General features: G+C 48.4%; 2 protein-coding genes across 8 annotated transcripts; one reads left to right on the top strand and one right to left on the bottom strand.

Moving 5' to 3' along the window:
- The first annotated feature begins 296 nt into the window (after nt 1–296).
- Nucleotides 297–5,560, top strand: LOC105695246 (probable maleylacetoacetate isomerase 2). The gene is made up of 5 exons (XM_012416625.2): nt 297–491; nt 766–817; nt 890–1,038; nt 1,113–1,317; nt 1,427–5,560. Exons 1-5 carry the CDS (start codon nt 474–476, stop codon nt 1,654–1,656), a joined length of 654 nt encoding a protein of 217 aa, XP_012272048.1. The 5' UTR covers nt 297–473; the 3' UTR covers nt 1,657–5,560.
- On the bottom strand, nt 929–25,222 carry LOC105695245 (RNA-binding protein Nova-1). Of its 7 annotated transcripts, none has more exons than XM_012416623.1 (6): nt 24,860–25,222; nt 23,839–23,985; nt 23,570–23,742; nt 22,340–22,691; nt 20,559–21,013; nt 929–1,044 (listed from the first exon to the last, which is right to left on the bottom strand). In XM_012416623.1, exons 1-6 carry the CDS (start codon nt 24,975–24,977, stop codon nt 1,006–1,008), a joined length of 1,284 nt encoding a protein of 427 aa, XP_012272046.1. In that variant the 5' UTR covers nt 24,978–25,222; the 3' UTR covers nt 929–1,005. The 7 variants fall into 7 exon arrangements, with proteins under 7 accessions (XP_012272046.1, XP_012272045.1, XP_012272047.1 ...); XM_012416622.1 differs by lacking the exon at nt 929–1,044 and adding an exon at nt 9,175–10,472; XM_012416624.1 differs by lacking the exon at nt 929–1,044 and adding an exon at nt 12,303–14,309.
- Nucleotides 25,223–25,721: the final 499 nt, after the last annotated feature.

Below are 25,721 nucleotides of genomic sequence, written 5' to 3'. Positions count from 1 at the left end.
TCTTCGAGAAATCGATATAAAAAGAGGGAGACTCGACGGTGATAAAGAATTGTGGTGAGTATATCGAGAAATGAACAAAAAGGTAGATTATTTCCGGCTTTTGTGTCATTTGCATGTCCTGCGATTTCTGTTTTCTTTGTTAGAAAGGATTTCTTTATGAGTGTACCAAAATTTAGGGATATTTCTGGGCAACTTTGAAGGCTCTAAGCCTGCGGCAGCACCATCTCGCGGTTGCTTGACGGTTTTGCTCGGGCGGTCTCACCTTCTCTTTTATGAACGTGGTCAGCAACCGCGTTCGCCGGTAGTGGTGGAACTCGAACGGGACGTCTGGCAATCGGGTAAAAGAGGGAAGGAGGAGCGATTTCGCGCGTAGAGCGGATTCCAAATTTTCGAGAAACCGGCTAGCTACTTTCTCGGGGAATCGGCGAAACGATCGGTCGAGCGCACGAGTCCGTCCAGCCGAGTCCGACGAGATGTCTGTTATGGGAAAGGTGAGCGGAATTTTCCGACTGGATTTCGAAGCGGGCACTCAGGGTGATCCTTCCTATCAACCCCTTTATTCGTGCGGGCGCACACGCCGTAATTAGGCATCGACGGTCAATTAATTCGCACGGTAATTCGAGGTTTTTAAACCGACGACCTTGACAACCGGACGCTGGTTTTAAATTTCGCCTCGAGCTAGGAATCTTTCCGTGGATTAAAAGCCGGTTAACCCTGTAAACACCGACATGATCGAGAAATTCAACCCTCTCTCTTTTTCCGTAGCCGGTTCTTTACTCCTACTGGCGGAGTTCCTGCTCGTGGAGGGTGCGAATCGGTGAGTAATTTTCCCAGTTTGTCTAATTTTTAATAAATTTAACAATGCTCAAAATTATTTTCAAACTTGTAGCTTTGAACCTCAAAGAAATACCATACGACATCAAACCTGTGAGTTTGGTAAAAAGCGGCGGGGAACAACATTCCAATGAATTCCGTGAAGTCAATCCGATGGAGCAGGTACCGGCTCTACATATTGACAATCACACGATCATAGAATCGGTAAGTCTGGAACATATGGATTAGATTAAACGAGGACAAGTTTAGATGGCTTTAGAAAATTGGAACCGTTCCAGCTGAACATCTTACAATACTTAGAAGAAACTAGACCACATCGCCCTTTAATGCCAGCCGATCCAGTAAAACGAGCCAGAGTGAGAGAAATTTGTGAAGTGATCGCTAGTGGCATTCAACCCTTGCAAAATTTAGTGGTTTTAATTTACGTCGGGGAGGAACGTAAGAAGGAGTGGGCACAACATTGGATCACCCGAGGTTTCACAGGTACGTCCATCCGTGATCCAAAGTATTTGGGAAAGGAATAGTGACGTACTTACGATCAAAGGAAAATTTGGTTTCCATTATTTTTTACCAAAAATCCGTTGATTTTCAGCCGTGGAAAAATTATTATCCTCGAGTGCAGGTAAGTATTGCGTGGGCGATGAAATCACGTTAGCAGATTGTTGTCTAGTACCGCAAATATTTAACGCCAGAAGGTTTCACGTCGACTTGAGACCGTTTCCTACCATTTTGAGGGTAGATCGTCACTTAGAGAATCACCCAGCTTTCACTGCCGCTCATCCCAATAATCAGCCCGATTGTCCACCGGAAGCAACCAAGTAGCAAGCAAGGCAGACCACCCTGTTCCTCTTTTAAATTTCTTTTTAAAAGAAACAGAGGTGGTCCTCGACTCGGCTGCTGGACAGTGATAAAAGGTGGTGCGTTGCTTCTCTCGATGTTTGGAATATTTTATTATGTTGAAGGATCCTGACTCCGGTGCGCTTTTAAGTCATGAATCTGTGATGCTACATTCCATAATTCGTTCTCATTTTATTTTGCTCTAGAAAGATTGAAACGTGGCAAAGAGTAACTTGGGTTTTAAATATTTTTTTACAGCTACTAGTACGATGTAACCTGAAGGTGTTTTTTAATAACTACAAGAATTTGGTATATCCGAATTTGAGCCGAGAAACGAGCTCGAGTTGTTTCATTTTTAACATACACTTTCACATCAACGATGTTGAAAATGCTAGCTGAGTTATGCACCTTTTATCACTCGGCAGCTGTAGGTAAACTCCGAGATAGCGTTACAGCCGGCAATGGTTTTTAACAAAAGTACCAAGACTGTACTTAATAGGCCGAGCGACGTTCGCCGCTGCAAGATTATTTCCGAGTTTACGCATAGGTGATAGAGATGTTGGCCTATTTTTTTAATTTTGTTACGTTTTTCATTGTCTTCTACATTCACCGTTAAAATTAACGAAATTTCTCCTCTGTACGATACCCCCAGAATATTTTTTAAAAATTTATTAACCTATTACAAATAGGTTTCTATATTACGTGAGAATCAAAAGTTTACTTTTTATACTTACGATATAATATAATTTCGTAATTGATTTTTTATCGCCTCCGTCAAGGGTACAGGGTACATTGGCAAGGAGGAGCAATGTACGTATTAATCCTTCCTTAAGGACGGAGTTAGGTAATCTCCCGCGTTATCGAGTGCGCTTGGACGAGTTAAAATAGGAAACGGAAAGGAACCTAGGAGGAATCGAGGACGGTCGAACTTGCCGTACTCAAATTACCCGTACCGCTACACCCGAGGAATGAAAAGTACAAAACATCTTCCTTCTCTAAGATTTTACACTTTGAGTACGTTTCATTTCCCCGCAGAGCGAGACTCCATTGTCGCATCGCAAAGCTTAAGCGTTAAGAACTATTAGGGATAGGTACGAAGTGAGTCCGGACGTAGGCTTAGCATTTAATGCATTTCTTTAGCCTGAAAGGTAGAGCGTAGTATGCTCAATTTTAATTTCAACCTACGGTAGCCCATAAGTACTCGATTCCAATTACCCATTTCCTCCTTGAGCACACTACGCATCGACGAGTACGAGTACATCTCGAGAGCCGCTAATATCGTGTAACCCTTTACAAGTAAATCTCGACAGTTTATTATTTCTGTACAATATACATTTATCAAATTCCCGACTCGGAATAAAACCCTTAGCTCGAGCCTGAGGTCAGACTCTCCTTTCTAATTATTCCGATTCTACCTGACCGAGTACAGGGACGCTAGTTTAACCGAGCGATGTCTTTTTGTACATTCGAAAGTCCCTGCCAGTTAACAGAAAGTTTCGTCGAAGCCTTGACTTTCCAAGGTATATCTCTCTCGCGCGAATCATTTTTTCAATTCTAATCCGAGCCTAAATTTCTAGAATTTCGACCTGGAAATCTGAGCTCCTATTCTCGAATTCATAGGGACTTTTTCGCTTAAGAACGGACTCGCATTAAAAAATATCCCATTGTTGCGAAGTCGCATAATTGTAATGAGAAATTTCATCGTATGAATTCGGGAATCGGGTCCCAGGCAACGCGTTATCGAGCAGCGAAGAGTTATCCCCAGGCACTCGCTCGTCTCTACATCTATCCGATAGAATTAAACGGCGAGAAACATTTGCGATGACGCGAGACGCCACGCTCATGTATATGCATCATTTTCGAAACTGTCCTCGTGCGAAAGTAGTTCTTGACCATGTAAACGAGATTCCTTTGTATCCGGTTTCGGTCGAGGGTGACGTCGTAGTTTCCTTGGGACTCGCAACTACTTCGGTATCAACGCCTTATAGTCTTAACAAGTGTACATAATATAATTAACAGCAGCGGTCACAGGGAGTGCTCGGTCTCGAAACGAGCGATTCTCCCCTAATTCGATTTTTCTTTAAACAGGTAGTACCGGGTTAAAAAACAATTAATTTCATAGGGTCCTCGAGCGTTTTTCAAAGTGCCGCGGGTTCGGCCAAGGACTCCCAGTGACCGCTTCCGCGGACGCAAAAGAGCAGCCTTCGACTGAATTATTTTCATAGAATTACTTTTGATACATCCTAGGGGTAGAGATAATGTTCTAGGTCGCAAGCCGCAGGGAAAACTCTTCGTTGCGACCTGCTCGTCGGAATCCGTTATCGTTAAAGAGACACTATCAGTTCCTACGCGTTCTACTGCCGCGAAAGAAAGACAATGGAGACCCCGGAAGATCGCGCGACCGTCTTCCAGAGTACGACGAAGACCGATGCCTCCTTAGAGTCGAAATATCAAATCGATCGATCTCTCGATCCGGACAAGCGTAATCAAACGTGAATCTTCCAGGTATTCGCGCTATTAGGTGCGAACCCCGTGTACAATTGACAGTGTCCAACTCGTTAGCGACAATAGCTGGGGTCCTCGTGATTGTCAAAACTCGTGGGGAATCGGTAACAGGAATTTAACTCGAGAGAGAGACGGTTTTCGCCCAGGTCGTGCATACCCTGGTGGGTCTCGTATCGTCCCGGGATTTGTTAAATATACGAAGGGAAGGATAATTAACCGGTAAAAGCGTTGCGCAGCGCGTCCACCGCGGTCGATTTAAAACCACCGTGTAGTCCGATCGATCAATGGCAATAAGAAAAAAAAAAAAAGAAAAAAAAGGGTACCCGGTAATTACTTGGCATCGCATCGACGGTAAACCTAGATAGACTAGTCGGAAGAACGGCCGGACAAAGAGTTAATACGGCGAGACGACTTATTATATAAGAAACGCGCCGTTCGTAAACGAAAAGGCCTGTATGATAATAGTAGCGATTCCTAATGTTAAAGGGAGGACAAGAGCACGGATAACGGATTAAAGAAAAAAAAAAAAAAAAATATGAAACAAACGGTACGGTAAACATAGATATTTTATAAGTGAAACAAATGATCATGTACGTTTATTGCTTATAGAGAATAATAAAATCTGTGTCACGAGATGCGAGCCTAGTTTCCTTATCGCATCCCTCGGCACCCGGTATCGCAATCGGCCGATAACGCGAGGTGCCAACGGAATATAAAATGGGGGAACAGTAAACACTCGGTGGGTACCGCTCTTACCGGGGTAAGAAAATTTATTTTGCGACATCTCTCGTCCTTCCGGAGTGCGCACCTCTCGTACATGGTGCTCGCTCCGATCTCCTTAAAACTGTACATCGGAGAGTTTATATATAAAAAATAATTTACTTAACTATTGACTAGAGGAAGAGGTAGCACCTTCTCGCGAGATACCCAGGGTTGGGCAATTATTACTTTCTCGAGGTTTTTTTTTTCACATACCTCACGTAAACCACGTAGAGCTTACCGTGGAAAATCATAGCAAATTACGTTTCCAATATACCGTATGTCGCGGACGTACGACATGCGGCCTCCGCTAAATTACAAACATCAATTATTACATATTCAAACGGGTAAATATTTTCTAAGAATAGCAAATTAATTTCACTAATTTCATTGAAATTCCTCCCTGGATTTATCTTCCATACAGAAGTACCCAACCCTGGAGACAACTCATTACGACCCGCGTACCGCGCATGCGTAGTCGGGGGGAAGCCACCGGAATGCATCGATCGAGAACAAATAAATCGATCGTCTCGTAATCGATCGATGCCTTAAACGACATCGATCGTGCCCTACGTGATTACCGGCAGGTAAATCGCCACAGCCATCTTATTAGATAATATACATATATACACGCAAATATATATATATAGGTACCCGTCGAGCACGGAACGTTTCCTCGCTCGAGATCGATTCGCGTCGTGATTTCTCGATTATTTCTTTAGTCTAAAGACCCAGGTCCGTAAGTTACCGTGCAGAAAAGCCAGATCACCTTGAGCGTGACAAATATGCGAATGGCGTAGAATCGACCCGACGGAATCGATGGGTTCGATGGACTTCGATGGATGTATGGACCGATGGACGGTGGCGGGGGGCCGGTGTGAAATGAAGAACAACAGAATGCATTTAATGAGCGATTGTTTATTATGCTCTCGTGATCACTTCTCATACAGGTAACGATGCTTCTCATGAATGAAAATAGTTAATATATTATGTTTACTTTATATCATTATTTAACATTGAATGGAATAAATCGATGATGAAAGAATAACAGTTTCCCTTATCTCTTTTTTGCTCTTCCCTTCCGTGGGTGCGGAACAAGGGTGGTGGGGTGGTTAGAGCGTAGTAATTAATAATTAGAGTAGAGTTCTTTATCTCTCGGTGTATCGTTTCTCTCCTTGCCCGATTCTTTTTTTTTTCTCTCCTTTCATTCTCTCCGTCACTTTGCGACGACCGCAACTAATTACACGCATTATCGGTAGGCGGAGGGCGGGGGGGTGGGGTGGGGAGGTGACGAGCGCGGGGACGGACCACGAAAAATAAATACATCCTTTAAATAACTCGGAGAGGTGAGTTAATAAATATATAAAAAGGAGATTACACGGGGGGTGGTAAAAGAGAAGGCGAACGAAAAAAGATCGGAAGCGGCGAAAGACGAAGAGAGGGAGAGGAACGGGGGAGGGCAAAGAAACGAGTTCTCTCCATTTCTCTCTCTCTGCCGAGCCATGTGATGCATCGTGTACGGCGTGTATCCTCGTGTGCGGATAAAAAGTCTCCTCGGGGTCGTTCCTGGCTCGCCTTTTCGCGAGATATCGTTTCTCCGTCTCTCTCTCTCCCTCTTCCCTCTTATCGCGCGAGGCGAGCAGGAATGGCCCGGAGTCGGTCGGAGCGCGGGTGGGAGGGGAGGGTGTTAAAAGACGCGCTTTTGTGCTCGACTCGTAACGCCGACGACGGATGAGCTACGAACGGTCAGAACAACCGCGGAGGTGGTAAGGGTCGCGACCACGGGTGGGGCAAATCGGGATCCTCGAACTCGCCGACGCCCCCTATAAAATCATCTCTAAATGTGCCCATAATTACGATAGTGGTCTAAGTCAAAATTAAGAAAAAAGAGTTTATCAGTTATTTCACGGCATATTATTTCAAACGAAATTAATTCAATGTAATTTCGAAAGAAAAAATATATGACTTAGGCCACTTTCATAATTATGGGCACAAATCATTCCTCGAGTCGCGGATCCAGGGGACGAGTTGCCCTTATTTTCCGCCTCCCCTCCCCTGGATCGAGAAATCCAGTAATCTCGAGATCGACGTGCCCCTCCACCCGTGGTCGCGGCGCCTCCACGCGGAAGTCGCTGCACGAGGGTGGCCGACTCCGCGCCAAGAAGAGGTACACGTCACGGTTCTCCGTGCCCCGATTCGAGGCCCTGGACCCATCCTCGGGCGAGACCATGGACGAAAGATACATGAACGAAGCCCAAGCCAGAGGAGCGAGGGCCGGAGGAAGGCCAAACCGAGATTCGGACGTCGCTTCGGAAGTAGCTTAAGAGAAGAACGAGGCGAACCGTGTCGTCTAACGTGGGACATTGGGCTCCGTCTTCTGACATCCTTACGTCCATGCTCGTCGCCCCCGAGTCCGGGGTCGGGTCCCGGGCCCCGAGTCGGCGACTGCGCGTCGAGCGATCGGACTCCTTAAATTACGTTATAGCCAAAGGAATGTAAGGTACAATACTTGATCGTACTTCCACCAGCGGCGAGTTGTGTATACGATATACATATATACCGACCCCCTCCGGTCCGGGCTCGTGCAGCCAGCTGCTCGCGCGCGTTAACCGAGGTTCCTCCGGAAGTCTACGCTAGTTTCCGACCCGCGCGAGGACGCGACGACCTCCTGGGGGACCTCTTCGGGAGCTCGCGCCCCCGCGACCTCCGATCCGCCCGAGAGGAGGAGATCTCTCCCTCGGCTCGCGCGAATAGGCGCCACCTCGTATATGCGCGTATACGAACTCGAGTCGTTTATAATACATATATATGTATAACTTGAGAGGGAAGATTAATACATATATATATATATATATATTTTCTCATCTCCCGAGAGTGGGTACGCGAGGTATAGGGCGGGTCGCGCGGCACCACGCGTGTACTTAGCGGTACGACTACTTACACTCGACAAGGTACTTAATTCTCTTTCTCCCTCCCTTGGACTTTCCCATCCCTTCCCACAGTCCCCGAGCTTCTATGCGCTACGCGTCCCTGCCTTGGTTATCCCTACGTTTTTAATTATTTACCCCGCCCTTCCTTCCGGGTCTCCCCCTCGTCGCTCCACCCCGAATATGTATATATCTGTATATATATTATATATACCGTATTAACAGCCTAAGCCTAGCTCTCACTTCGAGTGAAATAACGTTACGTACAGATTTGTACAATCCTTGCTTAAAAATCCTTCGCCACGGACACGCGTGGACCGCGGATCCCACCAAGGACGCGTAATCGCGAACACCCGTCGAGATTACCGACGGTCGAGAATTTTATTCCAGATCGAGTCGAGACCCTCCCCCAGATATACCTCGCCCTAAAAGTTTCGATTGTCAAGCTCCTCGTATGTGTCACTATCCCAGAAAATGGACCACCCCCTTTGAGCGCCCGATCGCGCCGCGAGCAGGCCTACTTATCTCCGTTATCAATTTAATATCCATCTCGAGAGTTTAAGGTGAAGCGAAACGCGTCGAGAAATTTCATCGACGTCGGTGAAAGAGATTCTTCCAAATACCTTCGCATTTATATCGACGGCTGTGTCGAATTGTATTGGATTTGTACTAAATGGCATACTCCATATGTCGTTTCCGTGAATGACAAAGAACAATAATGATAAAAAAAAATCGACGTAAAACTCCAGAAATCCACCGATTGATTCATTCGAGGGGGGTTCGCTTCACCTTAAGGAGACGCGATGAAAAATACACGTTCGTTGATTTTTGCCCTCGCAGCAAAATATAACGAAGAGGAAAAAAATATTCCTCGACCAAGGTGCACGATCGAGAGGGTCGCAAAGTCCCTCCTAATTTGGAATAAAATTCGGCCATTCGTTATCTCAGGGCCGAGGGCGCGGATCACTCGCGAAGGGGGGGGGCGAACGATTAGTCGAATTATGCACGAGCGATCACTATACTCCTAAATGTATGCGCGCTTACTGCGACGTACAACAATGTAACAACTGCCGCTGCATCTAATAGAATGTCTCGGTGAATCCGTTCCTCGCAATTTACGCGTGCAATTTACACTTAAGATACGTTGATTCTCTCTCTCTCCCTTCCAATCTCTCGTTATCGCGTCGACTTTTGTTCTCCCTCCACTACATACAATAACATCGTTTGTGTTCTCTATTGTCAATTATAATATAATATAATATATATATATATATTTATATATGTATGTGTATTTATATATTTATATTTATGTTCATATTTATATTTATATAATATATTATCCTTTGTGACCTTCTCTCTATACATATAATATAATATATATATATCGCAATTTCTCAATAATCCGTAGAGTCGTGGAGACCGCGAGATCGCCTCGACTGAATCGCGTTTCATTTTCTACGGCTTTCCTCTTCAAGCCCCGACAATGTACATCACGGTAATGGCAATTGCGGCGCAATTGTCGCGCAATTGCACGTCAAAGGGAACCGGCGAGACGCGCGTCCTCGCCTGTAACGAATTTCTTCTCCATCCTGTCGTTTCGTATCGTCTCGATTTCCGAAAAGTAGAAGGACTCGCGGGACCCGCGAGTACGTTCGAGGAATCGAAAGGATTTTCTCGACAATCGTTATCCGGCGCTAAGTTCGATATACGCCAAGACCCCGTTACAACGCGACCCCTAAAGGGTAACAGGGCTTTTAAATTCGACGACTGGGAAAAGATGGACATCTCAATAGTTCCAGTCGCCCTGATATCAGAACTTGATATAGGGAGCTTGTACCGGAGTCCTCCTGCGTGTATTAGGTTGTCCCATAAGTGTCTTCCCATTTTTCATAGGACATGAATACAAGATGCGGAAGGAACTTATGGGACAACCTAATATCTTCGAACCTTAGACGATATATACACGGACTAAGCAAAGCTCCCCTCGTTAACGATAATTTATACAACCGACCAACCCCCCAAGGAGGGGGTCGCGCAACATAGGCGCGAAAATGTTCCCTTAAACGCGACCCCTTAAAAACGCAGGGAGACGTTTAAACTCGACCAAAGACCTCCGCCGTCCTTTTTCCATTTTTTTTCCGCATAGTTTCCGCTCGAATGTTAAGACGAAGCTTCTGGCATCGGCAAAGCGACGCGAGCCCCTCGTCCTCCCACGTTTTTGTTTTCGTCGAAAATGCTTAGTCCATGTATATACACAGTAAAAAATGGAGCGTTAAATCGGGGGTTACCTAGCGGTTAAATTCCCCCGCATTTTTTTTTCTTTTTCGATTACTCCGTTTTAACGCGCTTTTTACCGTGTACGGTCTAAGCGTCGAAAAAAATCGACTCGCGGTTTGCGCGCGCGCAACCCTTTTTCCTAATTTGCCATCTTCCGGGACATTATATATTCTATTTTATGCCTCCGCCGGAGCTTTTCTCGGTACGAGCAGGAAAGAAGAAATCGAGGGCAAATCCCACCCTGCGGAAAACCTCCATCGATAACGACTCGTTCTACCTTGAAACGTTAACAAGTGTGGCTGGGAGGTTGTGTCGCGTTATGGCACTAGGACACTGGAAAAAATTCATCGCTCCCGTTACAACGTCGCAAGTCGCCCCGCGGCTCGGAAGTGTCCTGCATTGCCGCGATAATTGCGATCATTGCGATAACCGTGATAATATCGCGCGACAATACGCGGCGTACCCTCTAACGCGAGACTGGATTGTAAATATCATTTTTATCCCCCTCGACTCGGGTCCGCTCGTAAGTATCGTTCGCAATACAGGACCCGCCGTAGCAGAATTAAAAGGACACGTCGTAATATGCATTACGGGATGTTTTTCCCAGTGAATAATTGGGTCTGAGAACGCCGAGGGTCGTGTACCTTTCCTGCCCTCTCTCCACCCCACATTCCCGGGATATAAATCGCGACTATTGGACTATGCCCCCCTCCTGGTTGGATGTAATCCCGCACCGAGAAAAAAAAAACACTCATTGCTCCAAATAAATTTTTCTCCGCTAGAGGAATAATCATTCGACCCGAAATAAATTGTCATCATTCCGAAGAAATTCAATTTATTCGCCTTTGAGTTTAATCATTATTCTTTGAATTAAAAGAATGTATTTCTTTGGTTCAATGACACTTTTTCTTTTTTTTCTCTCCGTGCGGTGCCGGCGAGGATCGCCATCCGAAGCCGTCGACTGAGCGCGGAATCGATCGATCGATCGATCGATGCAAAAGCACATTGTCCCTTTTCCGGGCAAGATGGTCGCGACGTTGCGGAGCCGCGATGCGTTTTCGATATTCCTGAGGTATTCCGGGTGTGACACCCTTAAGACCTCGACGCGTCGCGAGTGGATCGTACCCTTAATATCGTATCACAAATATTGCCGATACCCGATATCAGGTACACCGCAGCGCAATTTGTAATCGAATCCCCAGAATCCCCCAAACGATTCAACCCCCGAAACTGGCCCGAATTCGCCCCCCACCCCTTATCGATTAAACACCTCCAGTATCGTTAATTGATTACGCATGCATTAAAAGGCGTTACTAAAAAACACCGACACACATATATCCTAGGAAATATTACTCTACGGTATTGCCGCGACTCGCAACGAGCTCAATCGCGACCATTGCGCCGCAATGTCCCGGCACATCCGCTATAATAAAAACTGATAATTAATAAACCCTGGCCCAGGGTGCCAATGATTATAGAAATCTTTACGGTCCGGTCTTCGTAATCGATAATCGACCCCTCGCTCTCCGGCATCGATGGCTATCACGGGCCGTGGGTGTACCCGAGTGGTTGCGATGGATGGCAATGGACGTAATGGACCTAGGGGATGCGAGTGATGTCGATGGATGTACACGTGAGAGTAATGACGTAGCCTAGCTCGCACAGCCAAAGTACGCGACGCATTCGGAGCCGAGTCGCGAGTCGGCGCGACAACGCGCGACAAGTGAACGTACGCGGATCCAAAGTGGCGTAACGCGTTGATTACACCTCGCAATTCGAGTTGCAATTCCTACGAGTTTCCCTGATAGCTAGTATTACACCTGCCGTCCCCAGGACTGACCGAGTCGATCCCGAGGGTGCGGACGCGATTCCTTCCCCTGAACACCTGATCGGGTCACCGGTACCTCCCTGACCTACGACTATACCCGCGTATCATACGATTACGCATAACAGGCACCATCCTCGATCCTTCGCCAGGATTCGAATTTTCCCCCCACTTTTCTCCTTTCCAGGCTCCCCCGTAATCCCTGCCATCCTCCTGCACTTTTCATTTTTATATCTATTATTTTATCTAACACTCGCTTCCCGTTCGTCGATCGGCATTTCTCAGAGATGGAAGGATATGTGACGCGACGAGTTCCCGAGCGACAAGGATGATTCCTATTTTTTTTTTAATTTCTTTCTCTTGTTTTATACAAGCCAAGGACCTAGAGTCGCCGCCCGACTCGACTTTTGGGGAGCGAGGCCCAGGGCAAGGATTTTCATTAGAGAGCCCGGGGGAGGTCGAATCGACTTTCGGTTGGATCGGCTCGAAGGATCGAAGATGCTCGCGAGGACGACTTCTGGGTCGATTTCCTCGACACGGAGCCTTTTGACCGTGGGCTCGATTTCCGGACTCGTAGATAGCTCGGCCGACCTCGAGGGCTGCGAGGCTCGAGGATTTCGGAAATCGTCCGGCGTGGAAGCCGAGTTTTCGAGTCGGTGGCCGGAAGAAGGACTTTTTTACCGCTTCTAACAACCCTCAGGAACTGCACGAGCTTATTACCGAAGAGACAGGTACGTACGACGAAGAGTCAACCTCATTCCCCGAGCTGGACCACCGAGCCCGACGAGACCCGCGAAACCCATCCTAATCAACGAACGACGATAATCTCCGAAGAAAAAATTTCCCTCTCGTTACTTCCATCTCGTCTTAATGCACGATATTTATTTCCAATATACCCGGATTGAGGGGGGTGAAGAAAAAAAAAAAAAAAAAGATGCTAAGTAAAAGCGTTCCCCCGGAGCGCTTCGGGAAGTAACGAGGGAAACTCCACCCGTCGTTCGCCTATTATCCGCGGAAAGTTTCGCAGGAATCGAATCCTGGCGCAGAGAGCTCAGTACTTGGAAGTTTTGGGGAAAAAAGGAACTAATTTGCCACCGTAGCAAGCCGGATGCTGTACCAAAGACATTCCATCCGTGCTCCTCGGACGTGTCGAGTTACCTCGGATCGACATGAAAATCTCCGTTAAAAAATAATTAATCTGCATTACATATCGGAATAATGATATTCAAAATTGGCACTGTAGTCGACTTCGGGATTAATCGAAACTCAGCCAGGGACTGTTTGTTCAATGTAGGAAATTTTTGAAAAAAAAAAAAAAAAAAGAAGTAAACTAAATAAATTAATTAATAAATAAATCATCCGCGCTCGTTATCGCTGGCAAATCGTGCCATCTCCCCAAAATGGTCGATCGATTCCGATTCGTCAGGCAGAACTCTACGCGTCGCAAAAGGAAGGCACGCTACGACGTCGCCGGCCTCTTCCACCTGGAGCCGGACGATTTCCGAGCGAGTTTCGCAGTCAGTTTCGCGACTAGGAACAATCAGCGTCAAAGTACATCGACAATTTATTGTCTCGAAGGAACCGATCCTAGTTAAGGGGTTCCGCGATCGGGGAGGAGGAAATTTCGCATCGCGAAGAGCCTCGGACGGGCCAGCCGCGTCGAGATACTAATCCGAGCCGGGCTAAATCGAGCCCCGAATTAATTAAACCGGCTCTCGCGATATTAATCTCCCAAGGCGATGGTCACGGTCATGGTCGTCGCATCGAGCACTTGCGCTTAGGGACGGCAATCGGCGCTGGGACCCAGGGATCTGGAACGAGAGCTCGTCCTGGTGGGCTCGACGTTACGCTCGCCTCGTGGAAAAGAGATGGAAAGGAGAGATCCTGCTGGACCAGAACCAGGATTCTGGGTCAGAAGGTCATCCGGTTCCGCTCCGGCGGACTATCGAGCCAATATCTCGAAGAAGCCAAAAAACATGATGTATAAAATATGAAAAATAAAAATACTTGGAGAATTTCAGGAATTTAATGGACGCGATTCGGCGAGATATAATCAATGCAAGAAAAAAAAATCCGAGGGCGATGCGTAACGCCTGGCAAGGAACGAGCAATCGACCGAGAGGATATATCTGGCGGAGTCTTCGTTTCCTTTTGGTTTCCATCCTTACCGAGATCTGCGCCGACCGTTTTCCCCTGGCAAATGCGCAAAGAAAGGTCGGCGTTCGACCGTCAACGACCACGGTCGGGCCGAATCGACCTTAGAAATCGAAACGGGGTCGGGCATGCGGCTTCCCCGGTGCTGGAGCCTCGGCTAGAGTATATGCGTGCCGGCGAGCCTAATTTCCCTGCGCAAAGAAATACAATTTTCCTGCATTTTCACCGGAGTGAGGTGTCGGTGAGCGTGTTAGATAGAGCGGCGCGTGATGTTAGGTGTCGAGGTGTCGAACGGTGTCGGTGTCGGCTCGTCGACCTCGCTCAAAATTAACCCGACGACCAGGACGGCGTGCACGCGTAAGGTTGGACGCTCTCGGGTGTTGACAAACCGCGTCGGTAGGAAAAAAAAAATAAAAGAAAGAAAATTCCATATAAGATATTTGGAGCATCGGGACGTGGAGGTGCGCCAAGAGCCCTCGGGCGCCAAAATTCCTAGGTGCTCGTTCCACGCCTAACCAGGGTGCCCTCGCACGTTCGAGGATCGACAAATTATTAACGATCATTTTTCAGGACCACCTGTTTAATTGTGATTTATTTATTTTACAAGAAATCTCAGAGTCGGAGACGCGTCCGATCGGCTGATAAAGAATTAACTTGTCGAGTTCTTAAGGTGATAAAAAGAGTCACTTTATATACATAAAACGACAAAATATTTATGAAACTTTTCTCCAAATTGGATGCACCCAATAATTTGAAAATTCACCATGTGATTACGGAGACCCTAGGGAAGAACGCGGTGCTCGTGAAATTTCATATTTGATAAAAAAAAAAAAAACAGAAGAAAAAAGTTCTATTTAGCCCAGACAGAGCCAAGAATAGATATATATATTTTATTTAATTAAAATTTCATGAACGCCACGTTCTTTCTTAGGACCTCCATAATCACGTGTTGAAGTTACACATGCTTCGGTACACCCAGTCGGGAGAAAAATGGTACAAACATTTTGACGTTTCATTATGTATAGAATGGCCCTTTCATATCACCTTAACGATTCTCGCGATGAATGGACACCCTGATTAATGCGGGAATCACGGCAATCAAGGCTTTTGCTATCTACGAGTCGTCGAGCCTGCCCTCTACCTGTGCAGATGCACGCCTTGGCACCTTTAACTTTGTACTAACAGCAATTCGTCGACGGAAAACGGACTAATTTAATACTCGAACCCGCAAAAGGCCCTTCCCACGTGATACTAATCGAGAGAGACGTGGAGAACGACGCGATAGCCCACTCGCTCGATTTTAAACAGCAAGCTCGGGGAGCCCTCGATAAAAGCGCCACCCTTAAAAGCGTTGTCAATCAAGAGACACCTTTATCCGTAAATCAGAAACGCGAGTTTCCCCTAGGAGGCGTTAATTTCCCCCTTTCGGCTTCCTACGTCCCGGCGAGACCTGGCAGTCCCAGATATTAGACATAATATTTTAACTACTAGCAACGCTTAATTAATACTCCGATCTGGAGTCACGCGACGGATCCAAAAATCCTAATTGAACGGTGCATACAAATAACGAGGATCTTCCTCCTTTCCCAATTTCCATTCCCTACGATATGCTCTAATGCCGATAATGCGTAGACGCAACGAATTGGCCACGATAAAAAATGAAAAAAAAAAAAGAGGAATACAAAAAAATCTGATAAGTCTCTATCGAACCAACTTGTATTATTTTTCTTTTCTCTTCCCTCTACCTCGCAAGACGATCAAAAAGGTGCCAAAAAGTGGGTGCATACGTTTCCTCCTGCTTTCCTCTCGGGAAAATGACAAGCTTTAATTTCGACACGCACCGCACGAACACGTGGGTTAATTCCTTCACGATGTACAATTACGATCGCCACGGTAACGCGACAGACGGAATAGAATAAGTCGTTAGTATGCAAACACAAATCTGTCCGACAATGATATTTCTCGATTGTAGAGCTAATCGATGAACGAGAGTAACTCCTGTCAATTCAAGGAAGAAAGTGGTCGATTGGAGTTCCCACTAGTGTCTCTCATAATCGGAAGAAAAAACCACTTTCTTCCTAAGGGGGTATGACAGCCACCATGTAAAGCACACGTAACACGCATACACGCGTGAGCGACAAACACGAAACATTCTTAATCCAGACCTCTCAGCAATGTCTTCGAGTCAAAATTGCCATTTCGCAGTTCTGCCTCGAAATCATATTCCGCATTACATTTAGCTTTTGACGTTCAAATCTGTACCACTCTTACTTTCATATCTCTATACGTGTACCGTGTCCGTGCTTTACAGAAAGCGAGCCAGTGACTCCCATTATCGCGATAAAAATTAATTACGCTCCCGCCTACAGATTAGGCAGCGGTCCAACTAATAAACGCCGGTGCTTTTTTTTTTTTTTCTTCGTTTTGTTTTTAATGTAACACTTAACGCCCGATCGGAGAATGGCGACGACAATGCCTCGACGTAACCAACGACTCGAAGAATTATAACCTAATGTGATGATGCTCGTGATAATGTGATCGATGGAAATGTGTAGAATTGATATTAAAGAATCATTATGCATATTAGTTGATGTAGATGGCGTCGCGCCACGAACGACACGCTTATCTATATATATGCGGATGTACGTGAGTGTGTGTATATATGTATATATGTGGGTGGTGTGTGTGTGTGTGTATGTGTAGATATACATATATATAAATTACAGTAACGCTATGAATAACACTAACAAGACATCGTATTTGAATTTTCGATTGAATCTATCTACGCCCGTGTTGTTAACCGGCTTATCGTTATCAGCGACCCCTCGATTCGCATCGGAGCAACACGGCTTTTCAATAGTTCATATATAGAATTTATGAATAAACATAAAATTTATCTTTTCCCTTCGCGGACGCAAATGCCTCGTCAACAATATTTATAATATCATTCAATTTCCTNCCGAAACAATTATCGAGAATATTTTTGTTTTTTTGCTTTTTTAATACCTAGCAAGCATCTCCCTCCCTCGAATCTGACAAGCGCACAGATCATGAGAGACCTGGGCTTAAAATCGAATTCTCTCCAAGAAAATCCTAAAACGACAACGTAGCGTACGCGCGACAATAAACCCGTATCGAACTCGCAGTGGCATCAACAAAAGGAATTAAAACGGCACGATTAAAAAGAAGAAAAAATATATATATATATCATGTATACCGCGCGCAATGGGACTCGCCCGATAAAAACGGGAAGGAAAAAGGAAGAAAAAAAGAAAAGAAAGAGGAGAGCAATCACTCCCGCCACATTGTTGCAAGGCCTCGGGACCGAGATTTCGGCTTGCTCGAATTCGATCCATACTCGGATGGTACACATCGCGTGCAAAATATTCAATGAATATTTCTAATATACATATATATACAATTTAATTTTGAGTTTCACTGGCTGGGCATGATTTTTAGGTACAGGAAAGAAAAGCAGAGGAACTCGGGCAGATTCCGAAGACGAGAGGCCCTGCACTCGGTACGTTGAATTCATCTTGACGGGGAGTCTCGGGAAAAGTCGCGTTAAATCTCGTTAAAACGATAAACGGCCGAAGGTCGTATGTGTGACACAAATAAAAAAAAATTAAAAAAAAATTAAAAAATGAAAAAAAAATGACAAAAAAAGAAAGAAAGGAAAGGTGAATTAATAATAACCGCGACGAGCGCTCGCTATATCTCCTGGAATTTCAGTAGAAAATATAATACTCCATCGTCGGAACTGGTTTTCCCGTCCTTGAGGATATTTATCAAGCGAATCTATCGTGCCAGGCCGACGATACGCGGCCAAGTCGGACACTTTCCTACGATCCCTCGTATAACGTTTTTTTGTTCCTCTTTTCTTTACATGTCTACGGCGTTCCTATTAAGCGTACTCGACGGGGCGCTCGTCTCCGCGAGCGTCCCGACGTTCTATGACAACGCTCACGCGGCGGCCCCCGCACCTCGTCGAGGCGGGACGCGTACCGACGCGGGGCGTCGATTCCCTCATTTATAACAATCAACAACACCGTCGGCAAAATACTCGCAATCGCGTGCAAAGGCCCCGCGTCGGTGTCCCGTGCAAGGGCAGCGCGTGAACCAACATTAGTGGCGGCATAAGACCAAGGATGGGCGCACCAGGACACGAGAACGCTTCAGCGACGAACGAGCGGTCGTTCGAAGATCCACCCGGCCAAAAATATCTCCCTCGGGATTGCGCTAAATAGTCCACGGTAAGAAAGGATGGGGAAAAAAAGAAAAGAAAAAAAAAACAGTATCAAGAGAAAGAACTCCTCAGGTGCAGGAGCGCCCATCCCAGGCTTCGACAAGACTGTCCTGAGCTCGATCGTCCAACCTCGGAGCGAGGGAAGAAAGAAACCAAAGGAAAGAAGAGGAAACGAGAACGAAAGTCAAGAACCAAGATCTCGCAACCGCGCCCACTGCCAGACGGAGCAAAAGAGTCCCTAATTGACGAGAACCATGGAATGGAATTTTGTACGTAAGCGTCCCTGGTCTAGAACCGCACGCACCACGACGCGCGGCGAGTGTCCCTCCGTTACGACACGCGTTCCCCCGAAGGAAAAAAAAAAAAGAAAAAAAAAAGATGAAAATATGAAAAAGAAAAAAAAAACATTGCATGCAACCGCGTTCGATTCTCCCGACAATATCCAATCCGCTATCATCGCGGGGATCATTAACACGGTTAATGCGTGGCGTATCCGTATCCGTGTACATGTACGTATGCGTGTACGAGTGTGGTGCATACTCCCTGGACGAACCGAACCGCGTTACATAAGAAGACCTAAGAGTGGACCTTGGCAACGAGGAATTATAACGTTACATGCTTCAGCCGGACCAGCCAGCTTCGGAGATAGAGAGATTTCAAGACCAAGCTCTTTCCTGATCGGCACGTATAAAATCTTTGGTATTGTCAAGCGGTTACCACCGGGCCTGACAAGCATGCGATTCGCTCGATAGCGCGTTGAGTAACGATTCCAACGATTTGCCCTGGCCACATCTCGCCCCAAGCGATCGCCCGAAACGCGTCGTCCGGTCGGAGCACCCCGTTCGGGATTAAATATTAAAACGGGGGCCTCCGTTGCGGCCCTTCCGCAGGACCCTAGCCCGCGGAAGCGCCGGGACGCCTCCCCGCGTCGGTAACTATGCCGTCCGGGGCGCTCTAAAGATCCTTAGCAACCGAACGACGCCTTTCGTCGGCCGACTCGTGACAAAAGTTCCGTCGTGCCACCTACGAGTTCCCACACTGATAAAAATAAAAAACCAATGGAAATTTACATACACACTCATCCGCCCCCTTCGTAACTTAACTTCCACGTAGAAAGACGTAAAATTTAAGAATTACGAATTAAAAGAACGTATAAACACCCTTAACATTGTACATCCACCGTATAGGTGCATTCTTACATGGAATTTAACGTAATATATTACATTATAATTTTCTACGATTTTATTGCAATTCATCGTGGCATCAGAATAACCAATGATCGAGTGTATGTAAATTTACATCGTGCATTTCTATCAGTGCAATACCGTAATAATTACATGTAGATATTCCGTAGCTCCGACGTGGTTATCGCGTTTCTCCGCGTTTCGCGCGGATCTCTCTCTCTCTCTCTCTTTCTCTCTCTGTGTGTTTGTGTGTGTGTGTACGTGTTTCTGTGTGATAAAGCCCCGTAACGTGGTGTATCACAGAACAATTGCAATAGTTATCATATGTATATATATATATATATATATTTATTATATATATTATATGTAATATTTATATCTTACGAACCTTAAAGGTAGATAAATGTCAACGAGCCGTGATGGATGCAAGGATGGTGATGTGTGTGTGTGTGTTGTGTGTGGCGATGCAAGCGCTATGACGCGACAGGGCGATACAGGGTGAGAGACCGAGAGGTGGCGATTGGCGCGGGTAGAGAGGGTGTACATGTGTGTACGTGTCTGTGGTGTGTATGTGTCAAAGGTACCTAAGGAGAGGGAGCTGCCCTAGCGTCTCAGGGTCGACGCGCGCGAGAGGAGGCGAGGCTCGCGATTTCGGGGATGGTCTCGGCTCGAGTTCGCCGCTGGTCGCGGAGGAATCAGTGGATTATACCCGCCAGGGCGTTGTGACAAGCTCTCTTCGTCTCCTCCTCTTTAATCCGCTGCTCGATCCCCTCGCGCGCGGTCCGTATCATCTGCGGTGTGCCCGTGATAGTGACAATGCGGTTTCTGGTACCAGGCGCGAACATGCCCTTCTTCGAGATCTGGATGCTGGCGCGGCTGTGCCGCTGAATGTCTACCAGGGCACGGCCGCCTGGTCCCAAAATGGCGCCGACAATGATCTCGGGTATCCCTAACTCTAGTTTCGTGGTCTCCTGGCTGTTGGTGTCTACCTGAATGGGGCTCTTACTTACGAGCGACAGCTGGTTGGTGCCCAGCCCGAACGAGTTGTTGTTGAGGTGGATGGCGCCGGCGGCGGTGCTGTTCTGCCGGAACGGGTCGAACGGCTCGTACCGGTCGATGGTCGACCGGGAGGTCGGCGAGGTCGAGCCCAGGGCAGGGACCGTCCCGATGGGCCCGAAAACGCCCCCGTTGTTGTTCGACCCGTTCGCCGTCGTGGTGCTGTCCATCGGGGTGCCGAGGTAGCTCACGCTCGTCGGCACGCCGATCCCCACCCCGAGGGTGTTGTACTTGACCAGGGTGGCGATTGCCCCAAGGATTTCCGAGGCCGCCTGCTCCGTGAACCCGGTGGTCCGCAGGTTCAGCTTTATGTGCTCCAGGAACTGCGTCGTCACCGGGGCCGTGCCCGCCGTCATGGCCGCCCCCAGGTTCAGATTCAGACTCAGCCCGGCACCGTTTAGGAGGCTCACTGAAACAAGTGTTTCGGTTTACCGCTTGCTCCGTGCGTTCTGCGTCTATCCTTCTAACTACTCGACAACGACGCGCCGCTTAAATTACCCCTGCGTGCGATATAATTACTTCAATTGCCGGCCTCTTTCAAGGGCGTTCGTGCACGACCGTTCGGATCCTACGCGCCGAACGTGCACTCCGGGCGCAATTAAACGTACATGGAATTAATGCCCGATTCCACCAACTACCTTCAATCATGCGAACTCGTTCACCGACTATTCAATGTACTTCGAATTGTGTATACGATTTACTAATCTGCACGCTCTAAATAAATAAATTGGAACGTTTATTTTTTTTTAACCTATGATTAGATGTTACTTCAACCTACGGTTAGGTAATCAATGATTTAACCGAGGTTGGTGGAACCAGGCATAATTGTTTGTGCCCGATTAACCGCCGCGTACGGTCGGATCGTCCTATTACTCGAAGTGCCCCGCCGACCGTGGGTGCGCTCTCGTCGATATCGTCGGGCACAATGCTCCGTACGAAGCCGCCGGGATATATGCTCCATTCAAATTTCCAGGATTAATATCCTCTCCGTTTTCCGCCGGTCGAGTGACACGCGACCTAATTCGCGTTGACCAGATATCCCAGTCGCTTATTGTAGGTACGTTCTCCAGGTACGTTGCACAGTATTTGCGGTCCAGGTGGTCCCGCGACCCAGTTACCGAACTTCGGATACATCCCTGGGTAACTTGCCACCGAAGTACCCCTCGAGCATCATTACGGGGTCGTTAGGGCACCGAGACGACCAGAGACCCGTCACCGCTAATTACAACAATGACTATCGTCGCACGCAGCGGTCCTTCCGGATACTTTCAAACGCCATACCGCTCCGCAACTCGACGGTGAGAAACGCTGTAAAAAAAAAACCATCCCCAGCCTCGCGCATTACGTTAACGTCCACATTATAAACGGGACACTGCATTACGTTCTTCCGCGGTTCCGCCCGAGAATACAGAATGTCCTATTACACCTTGCCGTTCTTTATGGGGAATTTCCCCCGCACGAGTGAGCGTAATCTTTTGCACCATACATGGGGCAGTTTGCCTAACTTTACGAGCCCAAATTACCGCCTCGATTTTAACTGCCGAAAAGTAAGTTTCACCGCGCATAGTAGGTGGAGTAAATCCCAAGGATTCCACGAGATACCCGCTAAGGTGTTGGAAAAGTATTTCCTTGAATTTTTCTCGCTTTCCCGAAGTGAAAGCAATTTGGCGGCGCCTCGAGTGCGCCGGGAAGGTGACGAAGAAGCGGTTTTCGGAGAACGCCAAAAGTGTAGTACCTGTATTTAGACCCGCAGTGGCACTGTACGTCGGCGTCCCAGCAGGAGCTTGAGCGTAAGGGCTACCCGTTGGGTTGTAATTAGCGACGGGACCGCTTACGTCCGCGTAGCTGACATTAAGGCACGTTCCACTCTGCGGATCGTCCGCCACCTTGGCCAGGATCATAAGCAGAGCGTTGCGATTGTTGTCCTTCTCCCCGAGAACGGTGATGCACCGTTCCTGAAGAGACAGGTCCTTGGCTTTCTGGCTGATTTGAACATAGGAGCCGGATTCCTCTTTGATTTGTTTGATGTAATTCCCACCCTTGCCGATTATCATGCCCGCGGTGCTGTTGGGCACCAGGATCTTGACCTGTAACACAGAGAATCGCTTTGTTTTCGTCTTTATCTGGTGCTCGGAAGCGTACGCGAGCGTGCTCGATTTAGAATGACCGCACCAGATGATAATTACGCCTATTCAAAAGGACGGGGCCTTGCGACATCTAACCCGCGCATAACCCAAGGACAACCGTCGCTAAACGGGAAAGTGGTATCAAGCCGATCGCGTCCATGATTCCGAAGCCTTAAGAGACAACTGGCACAAATAGTTGAAACGTTTCTTTTGCAAATTGATATCACTCGAGGCAGGGTGAAGCACCGTAGCACACGGTGTGCGTTTCAGATCATTAACCATACAAGCACTCGCTAACTGGGTCATTGCTAACGAGCAAAAGTCGCACAGTATGACTTCACTCTGCTTCTGGTAGATACGCTCAATTTCACTCGATGCTGTAAGTTGCAATAACGACGCGTGCTATCGGTATTATGCAACGTTAACGATCCTTTCTCATAGTTGAAAATATCTTACTTTTGCCCGCATTCACTCTCTACGGCACGACCGATCTTTTTCCACCGTACATGTGCCTCCTGTGATATAACGAAAATCATAAGAGATCCAACGTTATTACGACATTAGACGTGTATGGACATCTGCTTCGCGTCACGAGGCTATGAAAAGAAATGACCGATCTTCGCCCTACCGCTATACTTAATGATCATCGGTAAAGATAAGTAGACACCCACTGCTTTGCTTATCGCATCGAGAACAATAGACAAAGCTATGCTAACACGCAGAGCAAATAAATGCCTTGCAGAGTACACTTCACGTGGAATAATTAGACACAGCGAGCAACTTGTCAACTTGTATCGTCACTACTTAAAGTCGTAACAAAAATATACTACACTGCGCACCGTTACTTTTAGTACCTGCTTGTCCCTTTCCGCTGTAGTTTTTCCAGAGTCAAAATCAACCGTGGTCTTGGACGTAAGGTCAGGTTTCTCGCGGATTTTTTCCATTATGAAATCCATCACAGCCATTATGGCATCGACGCTCCCAGTTATCAAGCATACCCGTTCCGTTGTTCCTAAAAAATACAAAGAAAAAGGCAATGCGATCGCATGACAGTGCATCTCGATGGAAGGACTCTTACATAAACTACGGAGAGTAATCGACGTCCTACCTGGATAAAAATCGTGCGACTTTGACATTTTAACCCTAGCCCCTGTATCCTTTTGTAATTGAGCAATGGTCTCGCCTCCTTTCCCGATGATGGCCCCGGCCGCCACTCCAGGTACCAGGACTTTGAGGTGATACGTTCCATCTCCACCTGAAAACCACAAAGCACCGATTACTCCTCTCGTTCCTATCCACCGTCCATCTAGACGATAGTCATTCCGGAGAAGACAAGGCCTCGTGCCCTCGACCGAGCTCATACGGAGCCGTCGACTCGACAGGCAAAGCTGGGCCATGCCACGACAGATGTTTTCATGTCATCCTAGCGACCGTGACGAGTGGCACCCTTTGGTCCGCTCTCCGACTCGACTCGAGACCGAACAAAACGAAGAAAGCACAGCTCGTGGGGAGCAAAAAGCTCCAGGCAGCTCCGAACCTCTTCGCTCGGTGGGCAAACAGCTGTTCAACGGACGACTTGGCGAGCGACGCGCGTTCCGACCTTGACCCACGACCTCGAGGACTCACCGCTGCGCCACATCGCGGGTCCTAGGTTGTCGACGACGACGACGACGACGAGGATCTCGGGAGGACGACGCGCGGTCGGTCCCAACAGGGGCCGAGTTGGCGCGCCGAGCGCCGCGGTGAGAAAGCTGCGGAGTCACGGACGGTCCTCCATCGAGCGCGGGCTCGGTCGAGTCGCCCACGCAAGCCGCCCCGCGGGCGCGGGCCGAGCGCGACGTCAAATTCAAACGGCGGGGCCAGGGGGAGGGCGCGCGAGACGTGGCGGTCGAGGATGCGCGACCGGGCGCGACACTGGGCGCCACTCGCCTCGCCCGGGACCCGCGGGAACCAAGAGGGAGGGCCGAGGCAGCGCGCGCGACCCGCCGTGTCAACAGCGCGATTGTCAAGAGAGAGAGCGAGCGAGGGAGGGACGGAGAGGAGAGAGCGAGCGAGCGCGCGCCCGCGACCGCGGAGAGGGAGGAGAGGACGGACGACGGGCTCCGGGTCTTCCGGGCGGCTCACCATACCTGTCCCGTAGTGCGACCTCTTCGTCGCGCCGTTCTCCGTCTCGCAGTCGAGCGGCCGCTTCCTGGAGTCGACGATCTCCGGGGACGGACACGTCTCCATTCCCGAGTCGGCCGCCATCTTGGATCTCGGCCGAGGGCTCGCACGCACCGACTACGCGAGAGAGAGAAAGAGAGAGAGAGACAGAGAAAGGCGACGCGGGCTCCGGGATGGCTCGGGATCGGACGTGGCCGCGAGGTCGCGTTCGGTCTGCTTGCCGCCGGGTACCGCGTTCGCGGACCAGCGCGACGTCCGGACGACGGGCGGAGCGGACACGGGAAAGGCGACGACGGACGACGGGACGCACGGGCTCGCGGGCTGTCGCGTCTCACTTGCGACTGCGAGCGCGGCTCCCTCGCGGCTCCCTCGCCAACCAGCTGGCCGATACCCCGCTCGCCCTGCCCTCTCGCTCCCACCGCACTGCGCCGCCTGGAGGCCTCTCTCTCGCCCCAGCGCCCTCTCTCTCTTCCTCTCGTGCTTTCGCGGGCTTCGTCATGCGCTCCCCACCACCCCGCCCAGGAACGTAGTCGACGCGAGGCGCGTCGCCATTCGCCGAGCCCGGCCGAGTCGAGCCGAGATCAGCCGAGCCGAGCCGACGTCCCCGGCCGCCCGTGCACCGCGGACTGGCTCACTGGGCCAAACTACCGAATCTCGGTCACGTGACCAAACATCGCCCTCCCTTCGCGCCGCTCGAAGAAACACCGCATTTCTTCAAATTGATCACCCGACCCTCCCAAACGGACGGGGGTCTTTCGCCTTTGGCTTCTTCTACGTCCCTGCGACGCCTCGAGAGCTGGAATTTCGGGAATCCGGGACCTGACGGCG

The sequence above is a fragment of the Orussus abietinus genome, unplaced genomic scaffold (genome assembly GCF_000612105.2).
Source record: "Orussus abietinus isolate OABI.00-Male unplaced genomic scaffold, Oabi_2.0 scaffold47, whole genome shotgun sequence".
Lineage (NCBI taxonomy): Eukaryota > Metazoa > Arthropoda > Insecta > Hymenoptera > Orussidae > Orussus > Orussus abietinus.
Note: the sequence above shows the minus strand (reverse complement) of the source record. Positions and strands in the feature narration are given on the sequence as shown.